The sequence below is a fragment of the Notolepis coatsorum genome (assembly GCF_963971535.1).
Source record: "Notolepis coatsorum genome assembly, chromosome: 8".
NCBI lineage: Eukaryota > Metazoa > Chordata > Actinopteri > Aulopiformes > Paralepididae > Notolepis > Notolepis coatsorum.
Genome location: NC_140172.1, coordinates 38,664,895 through 38,679,061, shown reverse-complemented (window position 1 = coordinate 38,679,061; position 14,167 = coordinate 38,664,895). Strand labels below are relative to the sequence as shown.

Below are 14,167 nucleotides of genomic sequence, written 5' to 3'. Positions count from 1 at the left end.
ATGAACATTAAGTGCAGAGTCGGGCACTAAGAGTCGAGTTATACCTAGTTACAGTGAGCGGTATAGGTAGCGTGCGGCTAAGGATCACAGTAGCATTGCTCGTGTTATACCTAGTTACAGTGACGGTATAGTCTGCGTGCCAGAGACGTACGGGACATCCAAGCAGTCTGCCCGGGCGTCAACAGCTGTCTGCACCGGAGAGCAGCAGCACACCTGCTCCAGGCTGCCTGCAGGACACGGGGAGTTCTATACCACCAGCAGAGTTCGCCCAGCACCAGCTCAGCCAGCACTGCCTCTCTGCTATAGCTCCGCCTGCTAGCACCTGCGGCGCGAGTGTTCGACGCCATCTTGCCACCAGGACGGTGGTGGAGCGGCGCGGCCGCCATTTTGGTAGAGTAAACATTAGGGCTTCGGCGCCCAGGATCCTATCGTACATTACACAGTGTGTCGCAGCCTACGGGCGAAGCTGGTGTTTGCTAACCACAGTGCATAGGGGTACCCCATAAACATTACATGCCGGCATTAGCATAGGGCTTTTGTTTTGGTAATTGTGGGCCCACACTTTGGTTTTATTTCCTTTTCTTTGAGCGTGATACAATGTGTGTGTAATATTACTTTCCCATCTAGTTAACCCTTCCCCTCTTGGGGGTAAACGTAACGCTGCCATATAAGTAAAGCCTAAGAAGAGGTATTATTATTGGTACTAGCCCAGACGTGGGTAAGGAGTCAAGTATATTGAAGTCTACAATATCTGGGTCTATTAACTTTGGGTCTGCAATACCTGAGTCTATACTGTGTGGGTGTACAATATAAGTGTTTGCAAGGTATTGAATTACAACTTGAGTAATAGTAGAACTACCTTCCGTGGACCCATTGCTATTAAATATTTGTAGATGACCAGTCTTTAAATAACAGTAAAGGATGTAGATGGGAGTCTTGTGTGTGTGTCTTTCATTATTTCTAACCCTAACCCTAACCCTTTGCTACGGGTAATATATGTAATCGTAACCCCTTGCTATTCTACCTTTTCCATTTCCATTGTAAGGGTTCTGGTCGTCTCACATAAGGGAGGGTACTGCTTGCGGGGGGGAACCCAGTTATTTCTCTACCATCCGGTCAGTAGGTGTGGGAGGGAAAAGGGGCAACTGTGGAGGGTGAGGGTGTGTTGGGGAGTACTGCGGACTACTCCAGAGAGAGGGAGGAAGACCAGAGTACCGGACCAGGTTTGTAAACCCTGGGCCTCATTCACCCCCACTACCAGCCTCCAGTTGACGCTCCGGACCCCAAAGACGGAGGTGCAGCTGGCCAGGGTGCTACTGTGTCTCGCTACCTATTGACCGCACCCCACAGTTCCCACGAAGCAGGGATAATCCACCCTGCTACATTTGGCGTCACGAACAGGATCAACATCCTACTCCACTCCCTTGTAAGTGACGACCCAGAGACCTGAGATGTCGGACAACGACACCCCGAAGCCCGAGGCCAAAGCCGGGCCGTCCCGGGTGACGCAAGGAGGTGACTCGCCGGCCCCGCTCAAAGAGGAAGGGATTGAAGCCGAGACGGTGCGGACCTTGACAGCCGAAATGGAGTTCCTAAAGGGTCAACTCCAAGACCAGGCGGAAGCCCTAGACCACCAACACGAACAACTGGAGCAGGCCAGGCACCGAGAGTCGCTTGCCTTGGCCCAGGCCATGATCCAACAGCTTCCCCCAGCGCCCCTCCCGGTGGTGTACGTCCAACGAGAGCGGAAGTGCAGCGAATTTGGAGGTGAACAGGAGAGGGGGGAACTGCCTGTAGAGGACTGGATCCAGGCAATGAGGGCCCATCTCCGTGCCAGTCGAGTGCCCGCGGAGGAACAAGCGGAGGTCGTACAGCTCCACCTCAAAGGCGAGGCGAAGCAGACGGTACGCTTCCTGACGGAGGGAACCGTCCCCGACACGGACGCCTTGTTCAAGATACTTGAAGAAACCTATGGGGACAAGGTCCCGGTCAGCGTCCGCCTGGGGGAGTTCTTCGACCGAAGACAGGCCGCCGGAGAGACCGTACGCCAGTTCGCCTACGACCTGCAGGAGAGGATCCGTCGCCTACGACGTCGGGCGCCCGCGCTGGTCGCCGACGCCACCGCCCTGCTGCAGGAGCGGTTTGTGGTGGGCCTCAGGGACGATGCCCTGAGGAGAGAAATGCGGAAGTACATGAGGGAGGACGGGACGCGGCCATTTCCCCAGGTACTGCAGGCGGCGATCGATTGGACGGAGGACGAGCTGGTCCACCCCGCCGACAAGGGTCCCCCCCGGGGTTTAGTCCACGCCGCGGCTGGAGAGGGACGGGAGACCCCGCCGAGCGTTGACTCACTGCGGGAGACTATTCGGCAGATCCAGGCGGGAATGGAGCAACTAGGCGTGCGCCAGGAACAACTGGCTCAGACCTTCTCACGGGAGCGGGACGCGCCCCGGAGAGGCGCCACCGGACGGCGACGCCGAGACGACACGACGCGAGAACCCCGCCGAGACGAAGACGGCCGGCTGATCTGCTATGCCTGCAATCAGCCGGGCCACATCAGCAGAGAATGCCCCCGCTCGGCCGGCGAGCCACGCCCCGCCTCTACTCCCAACCCCGAAGCTCCGGGCTCGTCAGGGCACCGACCAGGAGCACGAAGGACAGTCGACGCCGTCATAACCGGAGTTGCCGGCGCGGCCACGGAGGGCACCGAGACGCAAGACGCGCAAGGGGAATGCCTCACTCTAGACGTCCAGATCGACGGGGTCGAGACCCGCTGCCTCTTCGACACCGGCGCCGAAGTCACCACCATGTACGAGAGCCACTTTCAAAGACACTTCCCGAAGTCGAAGTTGACCCCCGCCAACTGGATCACTCTCATCGCCGCCAACGGGTTGGAGATCCCAGTGGTGGGGTGTCTCTACGCCGAAGTGAAGTGCCTAGATATGACATTCACGGGGAAATGCATATTCATACTAAAAGACGACCCAGGCCGAGGGGACCTAGGAGACGCTGTCCAGGGACTGCTGGGCATGAACGTGCTCGGCGGAGTAGATGGCCTGTTCGCAGGGATCAAGGGGATGCGGCCGGTGACCCGAAGACGTGTCGAAGCTAGAAGCATCGCCATCCGCCGTGTGGTCGCCGTCCTGGCCCAAGAAGGCCGAGAGTGTACCGCCCCGGGAAAGATGGGGTACGTCAAGGTGGCCGGCAGAGAGTCTGTGGTCATTCCCCCGCACAGCGAAATGGTCGTCTCAGGCCGTTGCGCGACGACAGCAGGGATGCGGCGTCCCGTGATGCTGGAGAACACGCCGAGTGCCAACCTGCCTCCCGGACTATTGGTGGCGAACGTGGTGACCTACGCCCAACAGGGGACAGTGCCTGTGCGGGTGTTGAACCCGACCGACGTCGAGATTGTGCTCCGACCCCGGTCCAGACTGGCAGAGATTCACTGTCCCCGTCAGGTACGGCCCCAGGAGAGGGTGACCGTAGAGGAAGTAGACGGAGGCGTCCGAGTGACGGCGATTGAGACTCGAGCCAGCCCGCCAGAGGCAGAGCCGGACGGGAAGACCCACAGGCTCGCCGTGGACGTACAGGCGAACCTGCAGGATCTCACACCAGCCCAAGTGAGCCGGCTGAATCAAGTATTGGAGAAACACAAGGCGGTGTTCTCCGTTGACGACGGGGACTATGGTTACACAACCACGGTCACACACTACGTCCCCACTGGTGACGCACACCCGGTCAAGCAACGGCACCGCCGAATACCGCCCCACGTGTTCCAAGAAGTAAAGAGACACGTGCAAGATCTGGTGAACCTGGGTGTCCTGGTAGAGAGCTGCAGTCCGTGGGCGTCACCAGCCGTGATCGTCATAAAGAAAGACGGCTCCGTGCGGTTCTGCTGCGATTACCGCCGCCTAAATAACGTGACACACCGGGATGCCTACCCCCTACCTCGTATCGAGGAGTCCCTAGACGCCTTGGGGCAAGCCAAGATCTTCTCCTCGCTCGATCTCACCGCCGGCTACTTCCAGGTGGCGGTGAAAGAGGAAGACCAAGAGAAGACGGCTGTCACGACGCCCTTCGGCCTCTACCAGTGGACTCGTATGCCCTTCGGACTGTGTAACGCACCAGCGACGTTCCAGCGGTTGATGACCGCCGTGCTGGGGGACCTGGCCTTCGACGTCCTACTCGTCTACCTAGACGACGTCTTGGTGTTCGCCAGCGACTTCGAGAGCCACTGTCAGAAGCTGGACCTGGTGTTTGGACGGCTTCGGGAGCATGGACTCAAGCTCAAGCCCCGGAAGTGCTTCCTTCTGAAGACCGAAGTCAAGTTCCTGGGACACGTGGTCTCCGCGGCCGGCATACAGGTCGACACCGACAAAGTGAAGGCGTTGGAGGACTGGCCGGCGCCGCGCTCGGCGAAGGAAGTGAGGCAGGTGATCGGGTTCCTGTCCTATTATCGGCGGTTCGTGCCCCACTTCGCCCAGGTGGCCCAGCCACTGCACGCCCTGATGGGGAAAGAAAAAAAGGGGTTCGCCAAGGGCCGGCCCGAGGCCTTCAAGTGGACGCTGCAGTGTCAGACGGCCTTCGACCATCTGCGGCAGTGCCTCTTGACACCCCCGGTGCTGGCCTACCCCGACCTCCAGCTCCCCTTCATAGTGACCACCGACGGGAGTTACTTGGGACTGGGAGCGGTACTCAGTCAGAAACAGGAGGGCGTAGAGCGAGTCATCGCCTTTGCGAGCCGAGGCCTGCGGGGGTCCGAAAGGAATGACCAAAATTATAGTGCGTTCAAGCTGGAACTCCTCGCCCTGAAGTGGGCGGTCACCGAGAAGTTCAGAGACCTCTTGATGTACGCCCAGTTCACCGTGATCACCGACCACAACCCGTTGAGACACCTCGGCACGGCCAACCTGGGAGCAGTGGAGCAGCGGTGGAACGCTCAGCTCGCGGAGTATGACTTCGTGGTGCACTACAAACCTGGTCGACTCAACCAGAACGCAGACGCTCTGTCTCGCATGCCGATGCGATCAGAACCTGAAGTGGAAGACACTGAGAAAGACTTCCTAATGATAGCCGCGGCTGGCACCCACACCCGTCAGGGTCTCCAGGAACGGGCCGCTCCATTGTCCGTCCCCGCCCCAGTCGCCCGCGAGGGCTACGTCGTGGTCCCAGCGGAGGAAGTGCGGGCCCTGCTGTGCCCTGGGAGACCGACAGAGACGCGGGAGGTCTCGAGTGTCGGCGCACGACGGATAGCGGCACAGAAGGGGAACAGCGGATATGACTGGGCGGAAATGCGGCAGCTCCAGGCGGACGATCCCGAGTTGGGTCCGGTGTGGCGGGCGGTGACACAGGGGGTCCCCCCCACTAAGGTACAGCTGAAGGAAGGAGACCCGAAACTCCGCAAGTTATACGGGCAGTGGGAACGACTCCGTCTGCATCAGCAAGTGCTGTTTCGGCGCGTAAGCGATCCCCGGGATGGAGAGGAGGTTCTCCAGCTGGTGGTGCCCACAGCCCTGCGAAGGAGGATCTACGAGACCCAGCACGAAGACGCGGGACACTACGGGGGACAGGGGACGGTGGTCCTGATGAGGCGAGGTTACTACTGGATCGGAATGGCAGAAGAGGTGAAGCAATGGGTGAAGCGATGCAAGCGATGTGCATTAGCCCGCGACGTGTTCCCTAAAGCCCAGGCCCAGATGACCTGCACTAACGTGACGGCCCCCATGGAGGTCCTGGCCATGGACTTCACCGTGTTGGAGAGGTCGGTGGGTGGCTACGAGAACGTACTGGTGCTGACCGATATGTTTACCAGATTCACTATTGCCGTACCGACCAAAGACCAGACTGCGAAGACCACCGCCGCTGCCATCATCAAGTACTGGTTCGTGTACTACAGTTGCCCTGCCCGACTCCATGCCGATCAAGGGCGAAATTTCGAGTCGAGCGTCATCAAGGAGCTCTGCCGACTGTATGGGATTTCAAAGAGCCGCACCACGCCCTACCATCCCCAGGGGAATGGGCAGTGCGAGAGATTCAATCGGACAATGCACGACATGCTGCGTAGTCTGCCCGCAGAGAAGAAGCGGGACTGGAAGGAGCACCTACCCGAGTTGGTACTTACATACAATTGCCACGAGCACTCCTCCACTGGATACTCTCCCTTCTACCTGCTCTTCGGGAGGGACGCTAGGATGCCCCGAGATGTCCTAGGGGGCAGAGACGTCATTGAGGAGGGGGCGGCAGACCTAGATGAGTGGGTGCAGAGTCACCACGAGCGACTAAAGGCCGCCGCGGAGGCCGCTGAGGCCACGGCGAAGCAGGCATCCCATCGACGCAAGAGAATTTACGACCGGAAGAGCAGAGGTGCACTCCTGCGGGCCGGAGACCGGGTCCTGATACGCGACCACCGAATCCGGGGCCGTAATAAGATACAAGACAAGTGGGAGCCTACGTCATATGTGGTGGTTAAGCAGAGCCACGAAGGGACGCCCGTGTTCACGGTCAGGCCCGAAGCAGGGGGTCCAGAAAGGACCGTGCATCGAGACCAGCTCAAGACCTGTCCCTTCCCGGCTTCTGACCCGGAAGTGCGGGGGAGGGCCCCTCGACAGATCCCGGTGGCACCGCGGAGCTCGTCCGAATCAGACATCGGAGGTGCTTTCGGGCACCGGCGGGAACCGCATCCTAGGGCGTGTAACCACCCCGGTCCCCTGCGGGACGCCCCTGAGGAGGCCGTAAGCGCCGAGTCAGAGGTGGAGTCGACCCCTTCAGGAGAGGAGGGGGAAGGCGGCGGAGACGGAGTCGAAGAGGAGGCCGCGGGCGGTCCATCGATGGCCCCGGAGGGTGAGGCCGTGGTCCAGGACCCGCCGACAGACACTGAGGAATCCGACACGGAATCGGAGGCGGGGGAGGTGGAACCCCCCAGAGTGGAGGCCGCTCGGCCCCAGAGGAGCACCAGAGGTCGGCTACCCGCTCGGTATCGCCAGGACTACGTGCTCAAGAGCGTGTTCGCGGAACAGTGTGTCCAACTCCTGAGGGAGTGTGTAAAACTGTTGGCATAATGTGTAATTGTCAACCGATGTGTGAAACTGTTGGTCTCAGGACCGTTTTCATGCATGCGTTTGTTTTTGTTGTTTTGTTGTTAACTTGCAGAGGACTTAGCAAGTTCAAAGTGGGGGGAAATGTAGCAGTCTGGAAAATATGGTATATTATTCAGAACTGCTGACTGTGTTTATATCCCTTTTTGTACACAAAGACATTCTAACTAGTGTCATTGATTCACACGAACAATGACACAAACGCCCCGTCCAAAGAGCATGTGAATACGGATCATAAATGACAGTATTGATTCATATTTTACAGTACGTCCCCCTTGTGACTGGCAGGCGGGACCAGCAGGGGGCAGTAGCAGGCAGAGAGTGGCGGAGAGAGCTGAGAGATGATAAAGGGAGGAGCCGAGCGGAAGTCGTTCTCTTCTCGGCAGTGAACTTGACCACGAGAAGTCACGTCTAACGGGGGAGCTCTAGACAGCCCCGTTGCTGACGTTTATGCCGGAGTGCCCCGTGGAACAGCGACGGGTGATAGGAAGTACTGGCTAGTGGAGACGATATCCTAGCAGTACCAGTGTTATGATATTATGAACATTAAGTGCAGAGTCGGGCACTAAGAGTCGAGTTATACCTAGTTACAGTGAGCGGTATAGGTAGCGTGCGGCTAAGGTTCACAGTAGCATTGCTCGTGTTATACCTAGTTACAGTGACGGTATAGTCTGCGTGCCAGAGACGTACGGGACATCCAAGCAGTCTGCCCGGGCGTCAACAGCTGTCTGCACCGGAGAGCAGCAGCACACCTGCTCCAGGCTGCCTGCAGGACACGGGGAGTTCTATACCACCAGCAGAGTTCGCCCAGCACCAGCTCAGCCAGCACTGCCTCTCTGCTATAGCTCCGCCTGCTAGCACCTGCGGCGCGAGTGTTCGACGCCATCTTGCCACCAGGACGGTGGTGGAGCGGCGCGGCCGCCATTTTGGTAGAGTAAACATTAGGGCTTCGGCGCCCAGGATCCTATCGTACATTACACAGTGTGTCGCAGCCTACGGGCGAAGCTGGTGTTTGCTAACCACAGTGCATAGGGGTACCCCATAAACATTACATGCCGGCATTAGCATAGGGCTTTTGTTTTGGTAATTGTGGGCCCACACTTTGGTTTTATTTCCTTTTCTTTGAGCGTGATACAATGTGTGTGTAATATTACTTTCCCATCTAGTTAACCCTTCCCCTCTTGGGGGTAAACGTAACGCTGCCATATAAGTAAAGCCTAAGAAGAGGTATTATTATTGGTACTAGCCCAGACGTGGGTAAGGAGTCAAGTATATTGAAGTCTACAATATCTGGGTCTATTAACTTTGGGTCTGCAATACCTGAGTCTATACTGTGTGGGTGTACAATATAAGTGTTTGCAAGGTATTGAATTACAACTTGAGTAATAGTAGAACTACCTTCCGTGGACCCATTGCTATTAAATATTTGTAGATGACCAGTCTTTAAATAACAGTAAAGGATGTAGATGGGAGTCTTGTGTGTGTGTCTTTCATTATTTCTAACCCTAACCCTAACCCTTTGCTACGGGTAATATATGTAATCGTAACCCCTTGCTATTCTACCTTTTCCATTTCCATTGTAAGGGTTCTGGTCGTCTCACATAAGGGAGGGTACTGCTTGCGGGGGGGAACCCAGTTATTTCTCTACCATCCGGTCAGTAGGTGTGGGAGGGAAAAGGGGCAACTGTGGAGGGTGAGGGTGTGTTGGGGAGTACTGCGGACTACTCCAGAGAGAGGGAGGAAGACCAGAGTACCGGACCAGGTTTGTAAACCCTGGGCCTCATTCACCCCCACTACCAGCCTCCAGTTGACGCTCCGGACCCCAAAGACGGAGGTGCAGCTGGCCAGGGTGCTACTGTGTCTCGCTACCTATTGACCGCACCCCACAGTTCCCACGAAGCAGGGATAATCCACTCTGCTACATATAGAAGAGGGCTGTAAGAATCACACATAAAGTGAATTATCGAGAACACACAAACAGATTATTTATTAAATCTAGAATAATTCAACTTGCAGACATGGTTAAGTTTCAAACAGTGTTAATTATGTTTAGGGCAAGAAATAAGATACTGCCAGAAAAGTTACAAAATCTTTTTAATTTAGAAAGTGAGTTTAGTAGGAGGAAATGTAATTCAGTTTGCACGTACCACACTTAAACAGATGTGTCCTTCAGTTATTGGTGTAAAGTTGTGGAATTCTCTCCATAGTGTGTAATAATATATGTCAATTCAAAAATAATTATAAAAATAAAATATTTAGTCATTATCAAATATGAATCTGAATAGTGAGATATTTTCTTTTCTTTCTTTCCTTTTTTTCTGGTGAATCTGTGAATTGTTTGTTTCTTTGTATATTGTATACATTATTATTTTGTGTAAATTAGGTTGTATGCCGACCATCAAGTGTTACTTGTTTAGTTCAGGATTTTTTTTCTTCTTCCTGCTCCTTTTGACCATGGTAGAACTGGATTTATGTGTTTGTATGAGAACTGTATGATTTATATTACTTCCATGTGGTAAATAAAACTCTGAATCTGAATAATCTGAAAATCTAATCTACTAACCTCTTCCCTCCTCCTCTCACTCTAGTCTACTAACTTTAATCTCCTCCCTCCTTCTAATCTACTAACTTCTTCCCTCCTTCTCTCACTCTAGTCTACTAACTTTAATCTCCTCCCTCCTTCTAATATACTAACTTCTTCCCTCCTTCTCTCACTCAGTCTATACCAGACCTGGGCATTGTATGGCCCGCGGGCCTCTGACCGGCCCGCGAAAGATTACATGATAAAAAAAAAAAAAAAAAAAATTATATTATATTATATATATTTTAACTTTTTTTTCCATGTCAACGTTCACACGCACAATATACGCTTACCTAGGATTTGACTTGATTCAACAACAAAGCAGTCGGGGCAAGCCGAAAACGGTCGAAAGTGTGGTTATTTGAAGTTTGGATTTCTTTTTTCACAACTGAGGTAGGTAGATTAAATTTTTGGAGACTAAAGTACAGAAAAAGGGTACCGTTGGGTACCGGTATCGATTCACAGGTACCGGTACCGTATCGGTTCAAATGTGAACGGTACCCATCCCTACTGAACACACAACTGCAGGGCAAGGGCATTTTTGCTCATGAAATGCATAGCCATGTGAAAGCCTTCATGACAAAGTTGCAATTAATTTCAAGGCAACTAGGCAGCAACAATCTCAAACACATGAAAACCCTGAAAGAAGTCAAACCATCAGCTGATCACCGGCACAGGTACTCATCCATGTTGGGAGCACTGCATGATGAATTTTCAAGGCGTTTTCAAGATTTCAAAAAGGTTGAGGATGAAATGCAGCTGGTTTCCTCTCCCTTTACCTGCAGTGTTGATAGTGCACCCACTGATGTTCAGCTTGAACTCATTGACCTGCAGTCTGATTCACTACTGAAAGAGCACTTTAAGTCAGCATCACTGCTAGAGTTCTACTCTGCTCTCAAGGAGGAGAACTTTCCAAACATGAGAAGACATGCTCAGAAGATGTTGGTTCTCTTTGGATCCACCTATATATGAACAGACATTCTCAGTCATGATGTTTACCAAGTCCAGGTACAGATCCTCTCTCACTGATGAACATCTGGCAGCTGTGCTTCGCATCTCCACCTCAGACATGCAACCTGACTTTGATGGACTTGTTAAAGCTCAGAGACTGGATTTATCACACTGAATGAAGAAAAAAAGAACTGAAGAACACTAAAATGTGGAAATATAACAAGTGAAATGGGACACTTGATCTTTTTTTTCTTCTTTTTTTTGCACAGTTCTGAAAACATTAAATGTTTAATATAGGCATGTAAAGTAAAAAAGGCTACTGGGTAGGGCTGGGCGATATGACGATATTATATAAATATCGGGTACAGTTCATTAACGATACACTTTTTCAACGTATCGTGGATATCGTGATGTTTTGCCCAAGAGGATTGTGTCGCGTCAATCTGTCCACACGTTACTCGTTCATATCTCAGCCTGTGCTGAGATATGCCCATTCCGCGGTCTGTTAATAAAGTTTTCAATCAGACAGATGTATGGAAAGGCTTTTATTATAACATTCGTTGTAGTAAAATCATTATGCCTCATTTAGTCATCCTGTGAAGCACTGGTCTCCTACTCGACGGCCGCGGGGAGCTAACGTTAGTAGCTTTGTTGATGTTCAGCACACGGGACATTCAGGAAGTCAAAAACTAATAATGCTTGCCGATTGGTGCTAAGAACAGCAGGGCGGGTGCAAGCGGTGTGACGTCATTGGCAGACTCAACTGTCAATCAAAATGATTATGTTTCCGTCAGAATGAATGAATGAAAACTGTATTAAAAGGTTGCAGAATGGGTACAATACAGTACAGGAGGATGAAGACCAGAAAAAGACTTTCGGCTTTTTTACATAAGGGTCCTCCATTTTCAATTAATCAAAACATTTAGAGACATACATATATACAGTAGTTTCATAAAAATGCTAAAATGCTATTTATTGATTGATTGATTTAAAACTTTAACATATTGCAGAATGGGTACAGTACAGCTCAATACATACAATTGTTAAGGGGATGCAGACCAGAGAAAGACTTTAGTCTTGTTTACATCAGGGTCCCCCATTTTCAATTCATCATATTTCATATCTAAATCATATAATATCTCATATGCAATATATAATCTAATAATCTAAATCTAATATAAAAATGCTAAATGCATGGGTATTTTATTTTGTCTTTAATGTTAGCTTGCAAACTCATACTGTCTTGGTAAGCCTCATAATGAATTGTTTGGGGTAAAAAAGAAAAACATCGTGATGTGTATCGTGTATCGCCGAAAGGTCAGAAAATATCGTGATATCATATTTAGGCCATATCGCCCAGCCCTACTACTGGGACACTTTTCTTTACACAGTTCAGTGACATGTCTTGTTTATTTTGGCTATAAGATGATGTGATGTCTTTAGAAAGCTAAGAAAATCCTTGTTTCAATAGTATATGAAACTCAAAATAATAACTTTATTTGTATAGCACTTTTTCATACATGCCCTTTGTTATTAATGTTTCACATTTTGTTTATCATTTTGGAAATAAATTCTATTTGAATAAATGATATTTTTGAAAGCTAACCTCACCTTTTAATTGCCAAAAAATAACATACACTCTTACCAGGGGTCAAAACAATGCCATTTACTGCTTTTTATATAGAAATAAAATGTATATTATGCATAATTGAGTTTGGAATTTTGGCCCGGCCCTCCAACATATTTTCAGTTGCTCATTCGGCCCCCCGGGACAAATAATTGCCCACCCCTGGTCTAGACTGTACCTGTGGGCTGCATCTGTTCCATCATGTTGCGTACAGACGTCATCTTGTCAGCAGTGGCAGGGCTGACATTCTCCTGGTCCAGCATCTTCAGAAGGATACCCAGCTCACTCACTAGACGCTCCATCACTACAAAAGAAAAGTTATCAAGAGTGAACCACACAATAAACCTACCAGACCTTTGCTGAGAGAAAGCATGGTTAGTTCATCACAGGTGGCCCTGTACTGTCATCTGTCAAAGGAAGATCATGATATTTAGAATGCATTTTCTAATATTGATATATATATGATTGATATTCATCACACTGGGTTGCATGACAACAGGAACGATTATGCAGTATCAAACTGAAAATAATATTCAACTGACATTCTTGAACATTATCATCATTTTGTGAGAAATCTGACTTTATGGACTGCATTTATATAGCATATTATTTAAAGCGCTTTACAATGTATGCCTCACATTCAACCATCCACTCACACATTGACACACCGATGGTGGAGGCAACCATGCAATATATATAAACTGGTAAACATGAATATATTGCCCAGCCTCAGTTGTCCTCATGCATACAGCCAGGCACACAGTGGGCTGGGCAATTAATCGAAATAAAATCGCAATCTCGATTCATAGACCTATGCAATCTCATTTCTAAATTATGACAACACACACACACACACACACACACACACACGCACACGCACACACACACACACAAACACACACACACAAACACACACACACACACACACGCACACGCACACGCACACACACACACAGGTCAATGCGGGCATTTCCGAGGCATGCAGCCAGTTAGTAACAGGCATGCAGTCAGTCATGGAGCTCAGCTTACCGCCTGTTGCAACAGCTGAGAAGGAAGAGATGTTTCACATGTTACTGTATACTAAGACCTCTCACCAGTCACCACTCTCTTGGTCACACTTACTTTCTCTGTCTTGCTCTCTCTCTCTCTCTCTCTCTCTCTCTCTCTCTCTCTCTCTCTCTCTCTCTCTCTCTCTCTCTCTCTCTCTCTCTCTCTCTCTCTCTGGGTTGCCACATTTTAAATCCTTTGTTAAGTTTGTCTCAGAGCTTGGAATACATTTGTTGGGCTTTCTGTTAGAAATAATAATCTGCATGTCCATCACAGACATCCTGTGACCTGTGTGTGTGTGTGTGTGTGTGTGTGTGTGTGTGTGTGTGTGTGTGTGTGTGTGTGTGTGTGTGTGTGTGTGTGTGTGTGTGTGTGTGTGTGTGTGTGTGTGTGTGTGTGTGCGTGCGTGTGCGTGTGTGTGTGTGTGTGTGTGTGCGTGCGTGCAGGCATGCATGTGTGTGATGTGTACGCGTCTGTTCCAGTGACCTTGACAGACTCTCACACATCCTGCTAGCTCAGAGCTGACACACACAGAGAGACAGAAACAGAGAAGGGAAGGTGCGGGCACAATACTTCCTTCCATTAAGGAAATGGAACACAACTAACTGAAGAGGAGAATCTGAGATTCTAGTGAATCACTCACTCACTCACTCTCGTACTCTCGTACTCACTCACTCACTCACTCACTCACTCACTCACTCACTCACTCACTCACTCACTCACTCACTCACTCACTCACTCACTCACTCACTCACTCACTCACTCACTCACTCACTCACTCACTCACTCACTCACTCACTCACTCACTCACTCCCTCACTCACTCACTCACTCACTCACTCACAGCAATTCACTCATTAATTTATCA

General features: G+C 50.9%; 1 protein-coding gene across 1 annotated transcript in view; it reads right to left on the bottom strand.

Moving 5' to 3' along the window:
* Positions 1-14,167, bottom strand: part of afap1l1b (actin filament associated protein 1-like 1b) — a 71,887-nt gene that overhangs the window by 30,923 nt on the left and 26,797 nt on the right. The window contains exon 2 of the mRNA XM_084320827.1: positions 12,432-12,557. Within this exon, the coding sequence (XP_084176953.1) occupies positions 12,432-12,557 (126 nt within the window). The remainder of the gene's footprint in view (positions 1-12,431; positions 12,558-14,167) is intronic.